The sequence below is a fragment of the Bombus flavifrons genome, chromosome 2, assembly GCF_040668555.2.
Source record: "Bombus flavifrons isolate JBK064 chromosome 2, iyBomFlav1_principal, whole genome shotgun sequence".
NCBI lineage: Eukaryota > Metazoa > Arthropoda > Insecta > Hymenoptera > Apidae > Bombus > Bombus flavifrons.
The window spans coordinates 3,798,233-3,820,339 of NC_138443.1; the positions used below are offsets into that span (position 1 = coordinate 3,798,233).

General features: G+C 35.2%; 1 protein-coding gene across 3 annotated transcripts in view; it reads right to left on the reverse strand.

Annotated features, from left to right (window-relative positions):
- LOC138187238 (uncharacterized) overlaps positions 1-22,107 on the reverse strand; it is a 78,515-nt gene that overhangs the window by 31,469 nt on the left and 24,939 nt on the right. The window contains exons 2-8 of one of the 3 annotated variants that reach the window (XM_069127821.1): positions 21,287-21,398; positions 18,734-18,921; positions 15,188-16,262; positions 12,069-12,322; positions 9,293-9,415; positions 8,351-8,608; positions 7,183-7,362 (exon numbers count right to left, since the gene is read on the reverse strand). In XM_069127821.1, the coding sequence (XP_068983922.1) occupies positions 7,183-7,362; positions 8,351-8,608; positions 9,293-9,415; positions 12,069-12,322; positions 15,188-16,262; positions 18,734-18,921; positions 21,287-21,398 (2,190 nt within the window). Of the gene's footprint in view, positions 1-7,182; positions 7,363-8,350; positions 8,609-9,292; positions 9,416-12,068; positions 12,323-15,187; positions 16,266-18,733; positions 18,922-21,286; positions 21,399-22,107 lie in introns of all 3 variants that reach the window. The other 2 variants (XM_069127815.1, XM_069127830.1) reach the window with 2 other exon arrangements.

The window sequence follows — 22,107 nt, forward strand, 5'->3', positions numbered from 1 at the left end:
TTTGTAGAATACATATAACAAAATTCGATTGTTAAATCATGGCACACCTTGTATATCTCGTTTTCATAAATATTTACATATAAATTTTCTACTTTACTTGACACGCAATCCTGACTGAAAGCAAAGAAAATGAAATGAATTTCCAACAAAAACATTTCTCAGTGGTCGTCCTCATTAATTCCATACCAATCACTTTCTAAACAAAATTACCGTTTGACGTGCTTCTAAACGCGAAAAGAGAAATTTAAATAACCATAAGAGATGTAAATAACCATATAAATAACGATGGACACGAGCAGTCAAAATGTTTGTACGCATCCCCTATCTTCTTTGCTACGATTCAAAATGAAGGAAAAGCGCTGCACACATACGTACACGGAAGAGAAACAAACTCTCGCGAAAAGTGCACAAAGTTAACCGGTAATGAGACACTTATAAAAACGAACGCTGTGTTCCACAAAAGTGAAAAGGGTACTTTGGCCACGAGAGTAAATTTTTATGGAATGTTACTCTTCTAACAATTTTTTGAACTTATAACGACGTCGGTGAAACTTGGCCAGGGAAACGTCACGTCCAGATGAACTACAACGAAAACTAGAAAAAAAAGGAGACAGAAGAATGAAAATACGATAATGATGGAAATCCTGAGAGGGTAGTTAACGAATTTTCCGATGTTCAGGCTATTTCGCTGAAGCGTAATGAAAATACCGAGACAATAAAGAGAAATTACAATTTTCCTCACATCTAGTGCAACGGGGCCATCGTAAAAACTTAGTAGAATCGCAGAGAGTTCGCGGAGGATCTTGTTAGAAGTTCGTCCGGACCGAGGAAAATATGAATAATACTCGGCTAAACTTTCACGTACGGCTCAGTTTTTGTAGGACCATTACGGAAGAATTGGCACAATAACTGAAGAAACAGTGCAAGAAACTGAGTTGACCAAAGATCTGGAAAAAAATCTAGATATACTTTTTCCTGAGAAAATAGTGAATGATATAAGAATGATAATAAGAATAATGATATGCTTAACAAAATATTCAAATTCAATTTTCTCAAAGATGAAGCGTCATATGAAAAATATTTTATTCTATATTTTCTCCTTACTTTTTCGCAAAAAATCAAATCGTTTGTACATGTAATTCGATCGCGCCTTGCATAACTCTATTGTCAATTATAAAATAAACATAAATCAGAACAGTGGCTTAAGCAGTAAGAAAATACGACAAAAAATTCCTTGATTCGCAAAATTATTAGGAGAAAAGGAGAGAGCCCACAGTGGTAGAAACGCGGTTCAAATATCGCTAGTAAAAAAGCGGACGTAATGTGAAACTGATTCAGTAGCGGTAGAAAAGAAAAAACGCGTGATATCTTTGCACTGAGATGAAGGCAAGGGAATGAAAGCGTTAGCTTTCCTAAAGTACATCGCGTCTCTTTATCCTTGTCTCGTCGAAAAACGAACGGATACTCGACACAGGTACCAAAAAATGAGCTATCCCTTCGCCATAAGAAAGCTCGTGTTAAAAGACTCGAACGAAACTAATTCAGAATTTCTTGCGACCGCATTGAAAGACTTTTACGATGTCCTCCGCGTATTCCGCCAGAAACTCTACGGAACTAAAGAAAAAGAGACCTCCTTTCGCTTCTGCGCGCGCTATTGTTTTCCATTTTTATTCATTCGCGAAACAGTTCTCCAAGTTAATCTTCGTTGATAAAAGTTCTTAAATAGAGAAGTTTGCGCAAACCAAAATTGCAGTTAAAAGTCGAACGATTCCTTAGTCTTCCGTTGTTTTTAGATCTGTTCGCCGTTGCTTTTCAAAAGTCATAACTTTGTGTGTACAAAAATTTCATATTTTTATGAAAGAAATTTAGGAAATTATCTAGTTATCTTTTCATCATACATATTGATTTCTTATCACTGTATCAATCTAATACCAAAGAAGAAATTAAACTGGGAAAATGGTAATAGCGAATGATGGTAAAAGAGTAAAAGCGTTAATGATAACGTTCATATCGATTTCTATTTACTTTTTTCTTGAGGATATACATATGTATGTACGTATAACGAGACTACGAATCTCGTATTTTCAATGGAATCAAACATGTAGGTTTTAAATTTTTCATGTATACTAGCGTCTTGTTCAGCTTTTAGTTATGAATGTAAAATTTTATAATTTATGGGAAATTTGAAGGTGCAAAAATGCACAGAATGCATGTAATATGCAAAAATATATAAGATATCCACAATATAGTACTCGTTATAATATTTAGTACGTAAAACAATTTCCTACGTTGCATATTTTTAATTACTTCCATAAAAATATGAATTTGCATAAATATCCGTAGTCTAGCATACTATACTTTATATTCCAATGTAGTAGTAGAATCATACAGAAAAGGAATGTAGGTCACGTTTCAGAAATTAAATCTTTTCCTCTGTGATCCTTTACTACGAAGGCTTTACTGGTCGTCAATCAGTTCAAATCCTATCTACAGATCCCTTTAGCGTGTTTTTAGCTTTGGAATCCTTCTTAGACGGAAAATAAGATTTCTGTGATCGCTTTTCAAAAGATCAGTTTGGTATTAGAATGATTTATTAGTTTGGAATTGCAATATCTTTGTGCAAGAACTGTTCTAAAACGATATTTTCGAAACGTTTTCCTCGATTACACATACCAAATTTTTATTTCTTATTCATACGTATCATTGAAAGTTGATGTTACTGCACTCAGAGATAATAAAACGTAGAAACAAGAATACGTTTAATTCGAAGATAATTAAAGGTTTATTTTGAACTAATTAGCCAATTTAACAATAATGAACGTTCATTATGTTTGAAAGTATTTCAATTAAGATAATAAAAGGAATTAAATTCGTTTCATTGAAATTCATTTCGATAAAAAGTTCCAAGTATTCTTTAGTAATTTGATGCTCCCAGAATGAATTATTTTTCAATAATTGAATTTGTTCGTTAACAAGAAAGTCGACTTTTCCTCTCAATATCAAATATTAATAATCATTGGTACTACATTCATATTATCATAATTAATTGGTATTACGTTTGACAAATATCATTCATACTTTATACAATATTTCTTCGAAACTGATTATTCCTTGATTCTATCTTGATAAAACCCAATTAACAGAAATATTTTAAATCACGAGTCTCAAAAATACCGACGAGCAACGAATTATTGTTGTAAATTGTAAAACTATTGACTGGAAAATATTGGAAATGAAAGGACATAAAAAACGTACGTAACTTAGAAATAAATCCATATGACTAGATTCCGAAAACAATTCGTATCTCGTTCGTAATAAAAAAAGGTATTCGTAAATTTAAAAAATTCTCTAAAAATTTATCGAACCCAATAAAAACCTAAATAAAATAAAATAAGAGCAGCAAATATTTAAAAAGAAGCGTATATTCTGACGTGTAAAATATTTTCAGTAACGACACAAATCTCAGTAAATTTCCTTATTAAGAAAAGAAGAATTTCCGTTACTTATGCGATAAAAGAAGAACTCTTCCATAATTTTCCAACAATTTAAAGTAAGAAATCACACCGTTCTCGAAATTGTCAACAACAGCTGCGCAACGAAACACCACAATAACATGGATGAAAACTTAATCATCGTTACATCCACGATTTACGAAGCGCCAGACCAAAAATTTAATTCAAAGTGCATTAAACTCGATGAAATTTCCCGATAAATTGCCTCTTCGAATTTTTAATTTTTGTGAATTAACTCGGCCGGAACTAACCGCTTCGTGCATCACATAATGAGTCGAGCATAACTTCATTAATGAATTCGTCTCCATTTTCACGGTAAGTTCACATTTGTCCCTGCCATCTCAACCAACCGACCCTTTATAACCCATGGGAGAAATTCCGGCAAACTGTCACCTTGTAATCAGAATTGTGAACGTGCAGGTTCCTTTAGACGAAATCCCCTTAAATCAAACCATTTCTCTCGACTACTGTTTCCTGCAACCCCTAGCGAGTTTGTTTCGAATGGTAACCATAAAACGGTGGTGAATTAGAACGGGGGTTCAAAGAGGAAAAACCGAATTTCGCGGTTTTTCGTGAATTTTGCGCTTTTTATTTTCGTAAACATCTCAAACATCTAAAGAATGTTCCGTTTCTAGCGGAAAATAGCGACGAATTATTATAGAAGGGAAAATTAAGTTTTACCACACTCGATGATCTGACCTTTGGAAATTCTTGCAGAATATTACAATCATTTGAATGAAAAGTGGTCGCATTTCGCAACGCTTGACTCTTTGCTCTGAGAAAATCTCGTAGAACATTGAAAGAATTCGTTTCGAATGGAAGATGTTAGAAAATTAGGAAAGAGGTTCGAACATAGGAAACTGTGTTTTGCGATGATTAGCTCTTTGGCCTTCTAAAATTCTTGCGGAATATTGAAAGAAGAGGATATATATTTTGAGAAGGGAGTACGGTACGAGTCTTGTATTGTGGTGAATACTCTAGCACTTGTAAGGGAATGAATGAAAACTAGAAATATGTAAGTCAAATCCTTTTTCTAGACTATGAAGCCGAAAAATAGATAGATATAAAGTTGCATTTCCCCGCTTATCATTCTTTCCTTTCTTTCCTTTGCCTTCGCTGTATATATAAAGAAAGTATATGAAGGGAAAAGTAAATTTCATCACATTTGATACTTTATAATTCTTGCGAAATGCCGAACGAATTTGTAATAAAAAACAATGATGAATTAGAAAAGAAGTTCGCATTTCGCAGTGACTGGTTCTGGTTTTTTGTAATTCTCGTAGAATATTGGCAGAATTTCAGTGACAAAATTTCAACGGCAGCGAATTTCTGTAAAAGAGAGCTTTGAGAGGGAAACTAAATATATCCACATTTGATCTTCGGGAATTATTACGGAATATTGAAAACATTCGTTCTGAATGGAATACAACGAAGAATTAGAAAGAAGTTTGAAAGAGGCAAACCTTATTAATAAGCGGTTAAGAATATTCGAGTTAAGAGATAAATCTGAAGATTTAGATATTCGTAAAATGTACTACATACAATTTTATCGTTTAAAGTATAACGATATTTCTTTACCTTAAACATGTGAAATAGAAAGAATTTGTCGCCACGATAAAAATCTTCTACCAGCATAGAAAAGTCAAAGAAAAGTGGAATAAAAGAGATATTTCAAGTTTCAAGATTTTCAAATGATAATCAAATGATAAAATTGAATGAAACACTCAGATACTTTATACGAAGATATAAATTGTCGTTGTTATCTTTTATTAATAGAGTCGGCTGATCCTATCAGTTAAGCTTTTATGATGGTTTGTCAGAGACTGAGCAGTCGCTGAGACAAGTTTTGCATGATAGATAGTTGCGCTTAAGATCAAAGTTTCTTGCCAACGTCTCGAGACACAAGTAGATTATACGTTTCGTCTAATAAGAAAATGATGCATGATGGCAATCTTACTGGCTAATTCCACTTAGATAGTTGCGGTGATAAGTGATTTGTAATTCGTACACGACATGAGGAAACAATAGCAACCTGGCTAAGTTCTGATAAATTCTGATCCTTAGTCGTGAGTATTAGCAAAAGTTGTTAATTTAGCCACTTCACACTTGCATTTCAGACTATTTTCAATCGCCAAGGAAGATTCTGTCACTATAAAAAGGCATTGTTGAATGTAGAAAACAAATGAATAAAAAAGTCTCTTATAGTAATTGTTAATTATAGTATTTGTTAGTAAAAGTTATTTGAAAATTGAAACTTATCATCTAGAAATCTTTTCATCTCTATTTCAATTCTCTCAAATGATTGCTCAACCAAATTGGTTTAGAAGGTGTCGCAAAGGTCAAAGTCGGAAATAAGATCTTGTTAGAAAATTGATCTTGAGAAGATTCAAACCACGAAGCAACAGTGCAAGTGTGTGACAACAAACATTTTCTTTAAATATGCTTAGAAAAAGTGGAAAATCTCATTGAAAGTTGAATAACATAAAAAGTTGATTATCCTTCTATCCAAGTAATTATGAACTTGCGTAGTATGTGCATTTTTGCAATTTTAAATTTCCTATAAATACATAAAAATCGGCGAATCATTGGTTAAAATGAAATAAATAAAAATGAATTCATAAAAATGGATTCTATTCATAATTTATACGAAGAAATGGAAAATAATAGAAACGCTTTCTCTAAGCTAACGTGAAACATTTCGAAGCAGCCACGAGGCCATTAATTCGGACAGTTTTCCGACAGTTGATGATCCAGAATCTCGACCCAATATTGCAGCAGAGAAGCCGCTCGCCTACCGAGTGGATCCATGTGCAGGCTAATTCGATTACGTATATACTCGGATCGTCTAGAACGGTATTATGGGGCACGACTAGGGCCAGGCGGCAGAATCTCGTTAGGACGCTCATCTCCCTATAGGGAATTGTTATCGTACTACCCATCAGTTGACTATACTGGAATTTTGCACCGCGAAATGAACGACAAACGCAATTATGTCGACCAGTGAAGAATATCATCGTTACGAATGTTAGGACGTCTCGTTGTTTTAAATACACTACGGAAATATAATGGAAACGAATTATACTCGATTCGTAACTCGATATTTGTTAAGTGTCCATCTCATTAACGAATATACGGTAAACTGTGCTAATTACTCGTGACGACATAGTGAGAAGAAAAACCTTACTTTCGAATGATAATCTGGTTTATTCTGGATTATCTGGTGTATTCAGAGTAGCATCCAGAATACAGAAAAATTTATTAATGCAAACTATAAAAACAAGAGTCAAGTATTTATTTCATATCTTTTTTAGAAATATTCAAAGTTTAGATCAAAATATAAGCAAATATTTTTATGAAATCTCGATTATTAGAATACTAAATAACGAAACGATTGATCAATTTAAATCAAATTATCGAAACGTCGAATGACAAAAGATTTAGTATCGTCATTCGATGATTTGGTGAATCGTTTTAAACTGCGTTTAAAACCAGTGGTTCGTTTCGTAAATCGTAAAGCATGGAAATCATGGAATCACAAGAATCGCAAGGCAACCGAAGTACAATGTATTACACAGCGGAGTGGATGTTCGCAGTGAAAAGTGTCTGCCGCGGGGCTTCGCTGGCAAATCCAACTTCCTGTTAAATCACCCGTACGGATTAAACCACTTACCGATACAAGTTCCATCGGGGGTGGCCTCGTAGCCTGGCAGGCATGTGATCGACAAGCTGTCCAGTATCGGTTGATCCTTCAACTCCATTGGTTCGGCGCATCGATAAGATCCTGGCGTGTTGATGCAACCGTACCGGCACATTTCCGTTTGCAAATCTGGTTGGGCACACTCGTCCACGTCTAGAAAAGAAATAAAACATCCTATTATTTCTTTTTTTATTTTAAGCGCTATAATTTTTTATTTTTTCAATAAATGAATCTTCCTAGTATCGATGTTACTTCTGTTATAACTCATCGAGATAATAATGATGGGTACTTTCATGCTAAAACTTTTATTTATGTATGTATTTCAGTAAAGCTTCTCATAGATGAAGAAGAGGATATTGCATGCGATTACATTGCACTGTTTAATAGGAGGTAAAAAAGAAATCTTTTTAAACGCGATAATTCATAAATTGTTGTACTTTTTGTTTACTTTAAATATTATTTTGCATTTTAAGAGAATTGCAGTAAAAAATAATAGAACGATAACAATCTTTACACCAAAAATTCATGGATATCCTTTTGTCACGCGACTCGATCTATGCTTAGATAAAACTAGATAAAAAATTTGATTTATTAAATAATAAATTGAAAACATGTAACTGGCAATGTTTTACAAGCTTCCCCATTTAGATATATTCATTGAACATGGAATTTAAATTAAATATAAAAATTGATTGATATTGTATTCGTTCGAGTAAATGGTCAGAAGAAAAAGGAGCACTTTGAAAACCAGCTACTAAATGGTAGGCAGCTTTTATTTGTAGCTCATACACTTCTAACAATAGCATATTCATAATAGAAGAAGATCTTTATACATTAGCCAAAAAGACGATTAAAATCCCAAAGGGAAAGAATGTCGTTTATAAACCTGTCATACATGCGTATTACACACGTTCTCGATTTCTCTGACGAGAGTAATTAGGAAGTCTCTTGACTGTGTAGGATGACGTTCCCAATTGTACGAATCGCTCGTTTACTCGCTCGAAACATATGGTTATTCCATATTTTCCACAATTCTTTCTTATAGCATATTATTAAAATCTGTTTTTGTCATTCGAATGTTCCAGAGGGGAACAATGGACAGGACCAGGAAAGATGGCGAGCGATCAGGAAATTCTATTACCTTGACAGGTCTTCCAATCATCCTCTAGGATGAAACCATCAGGGCAGAGACAAAATACTCGTCCCATCGTGGAGAGACAGGTGTGGGAGCATCCGGCGTTGTTGACGCTACAGGGACCTGCGTCCTGACACGTGTGGTTGTCGGCTGACAGAACAGTATCCTGTAGACCATCGCAGGAACATTCATAGCCGCCTATGGTGTTCCGACACGTATCCTGACACGGCCCGTGTCCGTTGTTCAACAGACACTCGTTAATGTCTGCATAATGAAAGCGGCCGAGTAATTTTATTTTACATATCCCATTTCACATTTTTCTCTTACATATAGCGGATCGAGCTTGAATTGAATTGACGCGGATATTGAAGGAGTATACGACATTCTTGTTTTGGTTAATTACGTTCGAGAAAATGAAAAGTGGTGTAAATACATTTTTTATTTGCGACAATTTGTATTTAGTTAATTAATTTTGAAATTTCCATCATGTAAACGCCTTCATCCAATTTTTCTTGCATATTACTTTACGTTATCTCTTCTAATAAATTCTATCAAACTATCAGAAAATTGTAATACAATATTCATTAAAATATTATTTACACCAGTTTCTGCGTAGTACTTTCAATTACATAAATTCTTAAAACGTAAATTTTAAGAACATATTGACATAAAAGAACATTCGAAATGAATTATCCGATACAAAGGATACTAAAATAAAAACAAATTAAACAATTTAAATTAAGCAAAACATTAAAAAAGAAGCGAATTGATAACATTTCTAAGCAAATAGGAAACACATGTTCGAAATTCCAACTATAGCCATGGATGAAACAGCGTAGACTTTTTCGCGATGTTTACACTTGTTGCTTTTTCAAAGAGAAGGGCAGAGAGAGACAGAACGATATTTTTCTTTCACGGAGGATGTATATCCAGGTGCAAATAACTCACCCTTGCATGTGAACCTGTCTTCGTCTAGTTTCATCCCTTTCGGACACTCACAACGAAAGGATCCCGGCGTGTTCACGCATTTATGTTCGCAACCTCCCTTGTTATCCTTGCATTCGTTCACATCTGAATTTTAATGAGTACGTGTAATTTCTGAAATTTAGCTAACATCCGTGATGGTCTGCGTTTCCGATCTCATTTTGTAGCGCGGTTAATCCATTGTAAGTATAATAATACTTTAAGACGTACATATCGTGTTTCTTAAATAGTTTTTCACAGAGAATTATACAAGGTGGTTGGTAACTGGTGGTACAAGCGGAAAGGGGATGATTCTACGCGAAAAAAGAAGTCGAAAATATAGAATAAAAATTTTTCGTTTGAGGCTTTGTTTTCGAGAAAATCGACTTTGAATTTTCGCTCGGTACGCGTGCGGTATGTTATAACAGATTTCACTGTAGATCGTTGTCTCAATGGAAAAGTTAAAAAAAAATTTTTTTTATTTTTATTCTATATTTTCGACTTTTTTTTTCGCGTAGAATCACCCCCTTTCCGCTTGTACCACCAGTTACCAACCACCCTGTATACAAGCTAAATAGTTTTAATGTAATAGCCCTAGATTTAATATTACACGATATTTTTAAAAAATTACGAATATGGCATTTCTTGATTTTTTATTTGATTATTTTCAAAAATATAATCGTTTCAATAGTAAGAGAAATCTGTTTTTTAAATAAATAGCTCTTATTTCTTATTTATTATTTCGTTAAAATTTTCTCGAAAACTTGATACAATCTACATAATGTGGAATGATACGAACGAGATTCGAAAGGACAAAATAAAATCCTTGAATGGGGAAAAACATTTCCGAAGAATATGTAAATACACTGAATCTCGTTGATAGAAATTTAGTTACTTCAACGTTTCATTCTATTCGTATTTCTTGTTCCTCCAATTTATTCGAGTCAGTGATTCTTTTATTTTGTACGTATATACATGTATACCTCGTCGAATTGAGTGGAACTTTGTTTTACTAGACTCGGTTAAGCTGGACTTTTAACTAATTCGGATTATCTGTCTTTACGATTCGCCTAGATTAACGACATTTCCCCGTTCGCTACAAGCTAATTTTTCCAAGAATCCGTTAATTCGAATTTATGCTTGATTTAAACTACTTTCTCATTCAACTTAAATCAACGAACTTATTCAATTTGTGTTTTCCTACGCTTTTAATACAATTTTCACCCGAGAATTCTATAATCCTATTTACATTTAATTATCGCGAATATATGATGATAATTTTTATTTAAAGAAATTTCCCGAGAGAAATATTTTAATTTAAAAAAATTTGTTCTTGATTCTTTGTTTCTTTTGACATTTTAAACTGAACCAACGTGATTAATATCGAAAAACAGCTTGTGAATCCATTTTTGAAATTAAAATCTATCTTGCAATAAACGCGAGAAACATTGAGAAAGAAATAAAAACAGTGCGTCATTGTCGATATCCAGCGTCCCTTTCATTTCAGGATATACAAAGGAACTTTGAAATAAAAATTTATAATCGCCCTTCAGCTTTATGACGAACGGACACTAATACATTCCACGGGCAAACAAGGAAGGATTTCAGAAACGAAATCGTTGATGTTTTAATACAGACAGGAAGAACTTGTCTCCTACAGAATGCGGAAGCCGTCAATATTTCAACGAGTATCCTGTCGATATTTCATCTTGAGACATTTCTTTTTTACCGCTTCGACAGCTCGTCTTCCGAGGGAAAACGGTATCGTTTCTACGTTTTAGTATTCATACCGCTTAAAAAAAAAGAGAAAGAAAAAGGAGAGGGATAAAAACGTAGAAGAAATCTTCGAACCGGTGGACTATCAAAATATTATTAGATCGCAAAATGTTATGATTATTTTACAGCATGTCGACATCGAGAACGTTTTGCGCTTCTCACGAGTAATGATCTTATAAAATCTTGTTCTGGAAATATTAATCAATAAAATCATCTGATCGATAAACTAAAATTATAGTAAAATATAAAATATGTAAATTAGAATGAACGAACATAAATTTAAAAACTTAAAAGATTATTGCTTTTATTTAAAAGATTAAAGAATATTTTAACACTTAATTGTCCATGTTCGTGCATACAACATACTCCGATTTTTAGCTTTTTACATTTTAATCGCTAGCAAATGGAATAGGAGATTAACGTTTCGAAACAATTTGTTACGCAACGCTGAATACAAAGATGAACGTGATATAGTCTCTGATTTATGTGGTTAAGCGTTCCATATATGCTTGATAATGTGTAATAAACGCAATTCCAGCTATAAAAACACATATCAAGCATTATGATTCGATTACCTTATACTTGAAACGTTAAATACTCCAAATATGTAATATTGAAAATTGAAAATTTTAAATATTGAATCCAAGTAACCGTTTTTGTTCATCCACCAAATATGCTAATAACCAATACAAGCGATTGATGCGACACTAAATAATAAAAAAAGAACATTTTGATAGAATAACAAATAAAACATATAAACATGGTCAGTTAAGTATTACGTCTAGATTGTAAATATTTATGGATTTATGACTAGTCTGCATTTGGAGAATAAAGCATTCTTTTATATTCAAGTTTCAATTTCTTATCTGTGTCTACAAAAATATGAATTATACAATATACATAAATATCCACAGCTTGGTTATATCATATCCAAATATTAAGAGGCAAACAATTGATAAAGCGAAGATACTCAAGCATAACTCACCGATACATTTATCATCTTCCAACCGGAAACCCTTGTAACAGGAACATACTGGCCTACCATCCACTTCTTTGCAAACATGGTCACAAGAAGCGTCGATACACACACCTTCAAAATTCGCTTTGATCTTGCACTTGGGAAGTTGCCCTACCCATTGACGATTTCTGCAAAGTAGTCTAGTTATTGTGCTCACCATGTAGTATCCTGGAGCACACTCGTAATCTGCCTCCAAATACTCGTGGCCTGGTATCGACGATCTTGGAAAAATAGCAATCATATACTTTTAAAAATTTGCAAAATGATATAATAAACTTTATGTAATATGCAAAGCATAACAATTCATTACCTACATTGCACGATTAGAATTATTTATCATCATCTACTACTTCATCTTTGATTTACCTACGTAAATTGGTTTTCCTTGATTTCTCCAAAAACCAGCGGGAAAGACACTTTGGAGTTCGTAGCCGAGAAAGTGAAGTACAAGAGAGCTTTTGTAATAAACTTTTGTTTGCATTGGTTGCCCGTGGAAATTAATTCCCTGATTGGTTACTGCCCCGACTTCAAAAGTTTACGCTGCTGGTAGATATACAATAGCTGATCGATAGTTTCCAACATGATGATGTAGACTCTCGCGAAAGAGTTTATGATCCGTTATAAACCCGTAAGTCTATCAAATTCAGTAACATAATTGAAATACAGCTTTCTCGGTTTAAAAATCATTGAAAAATATTATTACAAGAACCACTCCCAGACTCGTAACTTTTTCATTACTATATTTTACTATTTAAATAATTAATTTATGGTGAATGAAATAAACTAAGCTGTGAAAGAAATTTCATATACGAGACAATATTTGTCGCAACAATTTCTAATAACTTATGAAACATAAATATAGAAATAAAATATGTAGAGTATAGAAATATGAAATACATACATTTAAATAAGATACATATATACAGGGTGGTTGGTAACTGGTGGTACAAGCGAAAAGGGGGTGATTCTACGCGAAAAAAGAAGTCGAAAATATAGAATAAAATTTTTTTTTTTTTTTTCATTTTTCCATCGAGACAACGATCTACAGTGAGATCCGTTATAACGAGACGTGATAAAGTGCACGCGTACCGAGCGAAAATTCAAAGTCGATTTTCTTGAAAACAAAGCCTCAAACGAAAAATTTTTATTCTATATTTTCTACTTCTTTTTTCGCGTAGAATCACCCCCTTTCCGCTTGTACCGCCAGTTACCAACCACCCTGTATATATTAAATAATATAGAAACATAAAAATAAAATGACAATAAAAATATTTAACGTAACAGGATATTGAATAAAAAAATTACATAATGAAAGAGGACAAGGTACATTCAAATCCTCATAATCACTCATTGCCTTTTAGAATCGTCATCATTTTTCCAATGTTGTTCCTAATACGTTTCCAAACTTTTGACCTTCCTTGTTCTTCTGATTCAACATTCGATAGAATCGAGATTTACTTGCCATTACAGTCACTTGCCTTACTTTCACGATCTTTTTATATTTTGCAGTGCTGTCAGGTAATTCCAGCACGTCGAAGCATTGAAAAGTTCGGGACCCCCGACCCGAAACTTTTCTGGTTCTACAATCCCGGCTACGAACTTGTCCCAGTAATTCAGTTTTCTGACGAAAGAGGGGAAGGGAGTGGAAATTTCAAGCAGCAATGGAGGGACGTTTCACGGCGTAGACCGGAGGCGTGTGCTCGATTAAAGAACGGATCAAAGTAAAGGGGCAAAAGAGAGAGCCTTTGAAAGGAACCTTTCGCTACCAACCGGAGAAGGTTCGTTTCAAACGGAACGAACAACAAGAACAGCAATTATAGACTTTTTCATCTGAGTCTCCCAAGGAGAAAAAACGCACACTTCCTTAAAGATTTTGTACAAAATGCTCAAAACGAAACGTTCGTTCCGTATATCTGATAGAAGCCACGCGTTTGTAAATCGCCTTTTCCTTTTTACTATCGAGAAAGTTTGAAAACCTCGAAAGATTGAAAATATTTGAAAGTTCACTACGTACCGCTCAAAAGTATATTAGTTTTGATGAAGTGTAGGTAACCTTTAATTATGATATTATGTGTACGTCAAACTTATGATCATTGTAAATACGTATAATGGCATATTATGATCAAATTGATTTTTGTGAGTCAACATGCGATAATGATGTTGGTGTTTATAATAGTCAAACTTTATATTATTATTTTGTTACTTGACAAACTCTGTATCTTTCATTCACATGAATGTGTGCAAACACTTATATGCGGCAATACGCATGGAAAATGGAACATAAGAAAAATCATTTTCCTGCCACGCCAGAGAAAAAGATATTCTCTACAATCTACAATCCCAGCAAAAGTTTTAGATTTCTTGAAATTCTTAAAATAGTCAAACGTTCCCCAATAAAGTATAATAAAACTGATTTAATGTGGAATTTAAAGTGATTTTTGACTCCAGATGTTTTAATTAATATTATAATATTGTGCTTATATCAGTGAAAATAATTTGAATTTCTCAAAATGGATCAACATATCAATTTAATTCTGCGATCATCATTGTTATACTAGCGTAACAATTATCATTAATTAATCCATAACATCAGTTAACAAACAAACCATTCCAAGGAACATTTGGTCAATCAAACCACATAGAACCTTGTAAACCAATTCAAATTATTAGCTTTTATTTTTTAAATCAATGCAGTATGTAGCTAATTTTTTGCAGATAATGTAATGTATGCATTATGAATATGTTAAGCAAATAATGCTATACGTTCCTATCTAAGTTTCCACTTAAATAAAAATAAACAAAAATGAATCAACTATACTATTCATCGGAAAAACGTTAAATCTAACTCGATTGACTGAAATATATCCAAATTATTGTTTGCCAACGCATGAATAAAAACTCTAGATGTATGAAACTCGCATTAATTACTTCCGTTCTGACTCTACTCTATCACGAGAACATAATACAGCGCTCAATTCACAAACGCGCGCAAGATCCATCGTCATAAGAGAAATCGCATTGACTGAAACCAGGTACCTGACCAGTGTTCGAGATGAGTTGAATTATTCATGCTAAAAGCCACTTACTTTACATATTTGATCAGTGCATGGCGGGCAAGGGGTGCCGGCACGAACGTCCCGTTTATGCATGATAAATCCCCTCTCGTATCTTCCTCGTACGCCACGGTGCTGCTCATCGTTTCCGTGCTCTTCTTTCCGCCCAACCTATCGAACTCTACTCCGTCGATTATGGGTTTCCCATGAAAATGCGATCCGCCAGTTTTCCTATGCTCGATTTCGTCCCGCCTGGGTACCATCGATAACTTCAAGCTCGACGTCATATAAGCGTTGTAATCCTTCAAGGTCCTCGCCAGCACCTCGTTCTCCAAATCCAAAATAGGTAAATCCTCTTCCGTCCGTGAATAACCTAACATTTTATCGGCGTCGTACCTCGAGTTGCCAAACTTCGACTCGTTCGTATTTGTAGAACCATCCTCTTTATGTTCTGTATTCTTGTGAGAGGATTTCGGCACGGAACTACCCAGGATACGGTTCTCCAAGCTGGCAGGGTCTTCCATCTGCGTCCGCGAGATCTCTTTTTCAAGTTGCTTCGAGAATTCCCTTTCGACGGTGTCTTCGTACATCTTGTAACGCGATGTGGTGTGCGTGGACCGTTTCGTGGCCTCGGTAGTTAATTGGTCCTGAAGATTGAACGGCGAGGTAACGTCAGAACCATTCGAGAGATTCTGGTTACCTCTCCCGGTCACGTTCGAGGAGTCGTAGCCGGAAACATTGTCCTCCGCCACGTGACCATCGATCTTGCCGAGCAGTAGCGCGGCGGGCACATCGTTCATTCTTCTTTTGAACTTGGACGTTCTACGCGCCTCGTTTTTCTCTCCGTTCTGCTTGGACCTCTTCCTTCCACGCTTTCGTTCGCGATTTTTTCTCCTCCTCCGACGCTCGACGCGATACCTCCTCGCAGCGGTATCCTTCGATTTTTTCGTTTGACCACCTCGTTTCCCCCTGATCTCGTTCTCGTACACCTCCTGCGTGTTCTCACGCTGTCGATCCACGTCGGAGTTCTTCGAATCTTTGTTTCTACGCCTTTTCTTACGGGATCTGTCGTTGATATCCCCCTTTCGACGGGTGATAGACGTTGATGCTGCTGAAACCAGGGATTTTATGTGAAAATACGATGTAAACGCGTGAAATGGAGCTGACAACTTTGTTTTTGCTAATATCTGGATAGTTTTCTTGCATGGATAGCTATGGATAGATAGCTTGGATTTAGTCATTTCGGTTTAAAATTGTTTTAAATCTTTGATAATTAGACTATGGATATTCATGCATTTATGGAAAATTTGAAAATATAAAAATGTATACAAAAATATATAAAATGATATATAATATATAAAAAATATAAAAACAGCCATTCAGAAATTTGGATGAAATAAATCACGAGTTAGAATCAGTATGTTTGTTTGTGTTCTTAAAAATATGAATTTGTATCAATGCCCATGTTTTATTGATAACAAATTTTATGACTATTTTTATGCTATTTTTAATTCTCTTTAAAACGCAGCAATTGTTCACGAATAAGCGGATTATTTTTGCAATAGTGTAAGTTTAATCGCTTAAATATAGAAACATAAATTACGAAATAAATAGCATGCAAAGTATACTATCTTTGGATTAAATGGCAGCGCATTGAATGTCACCATAAACTGCTATACTATAAAAATTATTTTCCATGCATGATAATTTGGAAGACAGCCAACGAGGCGTTTGAGTCACGCACTGATTACTATATTTCTTCCCTACTTAAAGTAGGCACTATCTTCCCTATGGCCACTCAGCCATCACACACTCGTCCATTTTTTCATCCACGGTACTTCACAATTCTTTCCTATTTCCATAACAGCCTTTTGAGAATAGCTGTTTCTAATTTTCTAAAGATACTATACACGTTTCTCCAATTTTTATTTCTCTATCTACGCTTTCCTTAACATATTCGCTTGGACCAACAATAATCCCCAAGGAGTCGTTACTGCCGTCTCGAAATTTAGTCTTTATTAGCACTCATTCCATCCGCCCGCCATAAGGTTTAGTGTTCTCCGCCAACTTCCTTATTTTTACGGTGTATTATTTAAGTCGAGGTGCTGCTTGATTTTATTAACGGTAATGATTAAACAAAAGTTGGGACACGCGGGTTTTCCACGTGCGTCGTTCGAGGGCATGCTCCGTATCTGCGAGTGACCTTCAGTTTGAGGGCAGTCAATTCTCACTTTTCCTATCAATTTCTAACTAATTAGCAGCAATGACCGTTGCCCTTATTTCCTCGTCGAAAATTGCAATTGACGGATCCGCCTGTCCCATGTTTTAGGCACATCGTCTTTTCCACGTGCGTCACCGATACTTCACTTGTCAGCTCTCCGCACGAGACACACAGAAAAACGACACTGATCCGCTTACACTTAGCATTCATCCGCACATTCAATCTTCAGTCTTTGAAGGTGTTCTTTGCGAAATATATAGCTATGTGTAAATTGTAAAATCCTGTGTCAGATTCTATCTAAATATCCCTATCGTCGTAATCGAGGCAGGGAATCGGCTAATTCGTGGTGTCGATACTAATCGAGACAAGAATCAACGATTCTCGTTGACTGCAGACGCGCCTCCCCGCGAACATAATCGAGCACACTAATTTATGTATGCTTCAACGTAAACTCTGTCGTTTACTATGCAGTAAATTGAAGCAATTTCTGTTAGCAATCAAATGATATTTAATTTCTCCGATGATGTTTATTAATAGTGATCTGCCTAATCCATTTTTATCAATAATACACATATATGTAACATAATGCATATTGGTTTCTATCCGTAGCAATTATTTATTTATTTAGACGTTCTCATTAACAGACTAATTTGATGTAATTACTCGGATGATAACAATCTATATAAGTAACAGATAAAACAAATAGGTATATAAAATAAAATTGAAATTCTGATTTATGATATAAAATTAGTCATAAAAAACTTTAATTAAAGAAATTTAATATTATATATGTAGAGAAATGCAAAACTTCCAATTATGCAACGTTTCAATTATAACCAATCTATATTGTTTGTAATACTTATTGATAAAATTTCACTTCTATTCTATCGTTTAACTCTTCTATAAAGGATTTTAGACAAAATTACAACTGTTAAAATTTTTAAAACAAACCAATCTCTTCTAAAAATGATAAAACTCAACTTATTATTTCAACTGAGATGCTAATAACCTATTTATTATGTAGTAATTCATGGCTGTAAATGATTAATTATAAAACATATTTAATTTCTCATCCTGTTTAGATACAATTTCAAGCACATAAATTATTCTAATGCATTACAATATGTCAAAACTACCGAAACAATAAATGCTTTAATTCGAATCAATACTGCGTTCATAATAAATTATCAACACAATCCTCTGTAATAATTCTTTGAAACCAATGAAAGCAGCCTTTGAAGAATGGAAACAAATGAAGCTTTAAAGCTTTATTTCCACTTTTCATTTACAGCATGTAAGTTACACGATCATACCTGGGCTCTTTCGGTCCGATTTAAAAAGTAAACATTTTTACTCACTGACATTCAAACCCTGCCGAAGCGAGGAGTTGGAAGCATCTTCTGGTGGAACGAGGACCTTGTCCCTATTTCCGTCAGCCCGAGGCGCTGTTTCCGCTTCCGTCTCCGGCACCTCTGCCGCGTTTCGAGACGAGAGGGAGCTCCCATCCTCATCGAGCGCCTTTTTACCCTCGAGAGACGCATCCCAGCTAATGGACAACATAGCCAACCGTTATTTCTCTCTTTCTTTCTCGACAAAATGAAATGAAACTATACCTGGCAATATAGGCCCCTTCTCCCTTTAGCATGTATAATGTTCTGTATCTTTTTAAGTTTTAACCTCTTTTAATGTTTCCATTGTAAACGGGTGGGATTTTGTAGAAGGAGTTGAAAGTATCTGAATTAAAGAATTAAAGAAGTAATAGATACACATCTGTCTTCCTGTGAAATTGTTCGAAAATTCTGAATTTCACGATTCGACACCTTTGAGAAGGTAGTGAATGTGTTAAACGAATCTGATCCTATTAAATATACAAAAATCTCCGTTTCAATAACGTTCCAACAACGAGGACCAGGCGGTCTGATTGCATGCATAATTTCATAGGAAGCCGCGAAGCGTACTCAAAGAGTCTCAGCCATCCCAACTATCGTAATAACGACAAACGAGGGAAACTGTAACCACGGTCGTTAAACATTCCAGCACTTGTAAATGAAAATACCGCGAAAAGCTGGGATTCCTTTAGAAACGAAGACGCGTGCACCGCCTCACGAGAACCTCGAGCACGATTCCATCCTCCCGGGACCCTTTAGCTTCGGTAATTATAAGTCGTGCTAGTGTGTAATTGAGACAGGCGTTAGGTGGTGTGCGCGCTTTAACCGGGTTTCCATGACTGCGGTTCGACTGTGTTACGTATCAATTAGAAAGTTCGAGTGTGTAATACCACCGTAATACGACCGCCCTTATTTCGTGCGCCACCGTAATTATCGGTTCTCCAGAGTCCAACCGTTTGATCCTCGATGCCCACTCCGTGCACCGGAACTTGCGACTCTACTCCAACGACGATTTCCGCGACCATTCCATCGACTTTATTGAATTCTCCAAGAGGACTTGTTGCCCAGAAACAAGAAACGTGAGACACGTTCTTTCACTTTTCCTGCTCCTTTATTTTTTCTCTTTTTTTCCTCTCTTTCTCCTTCGTCTTACTCCTTTTTAGGTGCAGCAACTTATCAGTATCGACATTTGTAAGTTAGTTTTGCAGTTTGTGAAAAAGAGATAAGTCGATATATGAAGAGTATAGGCAGAGTACGGAATTGTTATACATATGTATTGTTATTACTATATGTATGTACATGGTTGACGTCTGTATTCATTAATATTTAATCATATGACAAACTCCTGAGGATATTAATATTTAATCGAAGCTTATGACTTTTATTAAACTACCAAAAAATAACTATAGCATAGAACGTATTCTACGCAGAATGTACAGAACTCTCAATGTAAGTCCATCCAGATAATTAGTAATTTTATAAATAGAAAAAAGAAATGTTTGGAGAAGAGCAAGAGAATAGAGAGCGAAGAATCAAAAATAAATTCAATTCTAGAAGATATATTAGTGTCAGCACGTTAATATGACATTTAGAGACAAATAGCCTGCTACTACCGTACTTTTGAAAAATTTGACAAAGATGCCAAAGATCTATGCCACGTGCGACCTTAAGAATACATCTGGAAAGAATGTCTGGATTCGTAATTATATACAGGCAACCGAGGTCGATTTTTGAAATGGTAATCGACCCGTCAGAGTATTGTTAGAGATTAATTTCATTATTCCAAAGTAGAAAGGATCTGGTTACAAAGCAGAAAGGACGACAATCTACCCTTTTGACAAGAAATCTTACATTTTTAGCAAACAACCACTGAAATATTTATAAATCTGAAAATATACCTACCAACAATATACTTGACATTGAATATAAAATTTAAATTATCTTGACAAATTTTGGCTATAATAAGGTTAATAGAGCTATAAAATAAAAAGGAATATACATTCTTAAAATATGTTATTTTAAGATCAATTGGAAAGTGGGTTCAATTAACACTGCTCCACAAACATAACGATCGACCTTGATAATTAACGAGCCAATTCGCTCATTAACTCCGATGTCACAGGCACGCGTTACACATTCCAGAGGGAGATGGGGCAATTGCTTTCAAACTGTAATGAATCATTTTACATAAATCACTGCAAATTCTTATGCCGAAAAAACTTTTTTAAAAAAATATTCTTGTCATTGTTCAGCGATGTACAACCTCCGTGATTTATTTACATAAATTACTGCGAACTTTTACCGAGAAAAGCTTTCCTAGAAAAATATTTTCAGTAATTTTACAGCAAAAAGTGATGCTTTAAAAAATGATAATCTTTAAAAAAACATGGTCCTAAAAGTGTTCAAACTATCGCTCGTCAATTTACAAGCCCGATTGATGTCTGTTTCTATTTCCTCGAACACAAAGCTTTCGATAACCGACAACGTTCGATCGAAGGCATCAAATATGCATAAAGTACTTACACATACGACTGATCCGCATCGTCAGCCTGCAGTTCGTCGCGCAGATCGCCTATTTTCCTCGCATCATCCCTGCTATCCGCCTGTTCCCGTGGACCTGCGTTCTGGCAGCGTCCTGAAAACACAAAAATCGCATTGCATTCATTTCATGTCGAATATGAAACATTGTAATAAATCTAAAAACGACAGAAAAGCGCTACTGTAGAAAAAGAGAAACAGCAAAAAGTGTAGAGAGAAAGAGAGAGAAGCACACACGCGCGCGATACTGCTGTGTCCGTACTGAACGCGGAACAGAGGCGCGAGAGTTTCCATTTCCGGCTGGCGGGAAGTTTCACCTGGCCGAGGAGGGAGGTTTCCTCAGTTCCAGGCCTTAGAACCTTTCTTTGGTTCTGCTCGCACTCCGCCCGAAAGTCAATAGGACCCTCGCTACTTTGAAATGCCAGGAGGAGTACTTGCATACGCCCCTCGCCGTACCACCGTTTGGAAAGTCAGCTTTTCAGCGCGATATTGAACTTTTTATCGCATCGAAAGGTTAAAGCGAAAGCCAGGCAGGAAACAAAGCGGCGGTTTGCAATAGTTGTTCTGCGTACAGGTAGTCGTAGAAATCGTTGATCGAGATGCGCATTTCACCGACTACCGTTGGAATTTGCTTACCAACCTTCTCCTATTTCGAAGGTTACGAGCATGGTTTGCTGATACGCGATAGCTTTAAACAAAGCTGGCATGAGTAATGTGAAAATCGGAAAACAATTTTGGACATAGTGAACTCCATACAAACGACGCAGCATCATCGACGATTTTAACGGTACAGCTACTAAATCAGT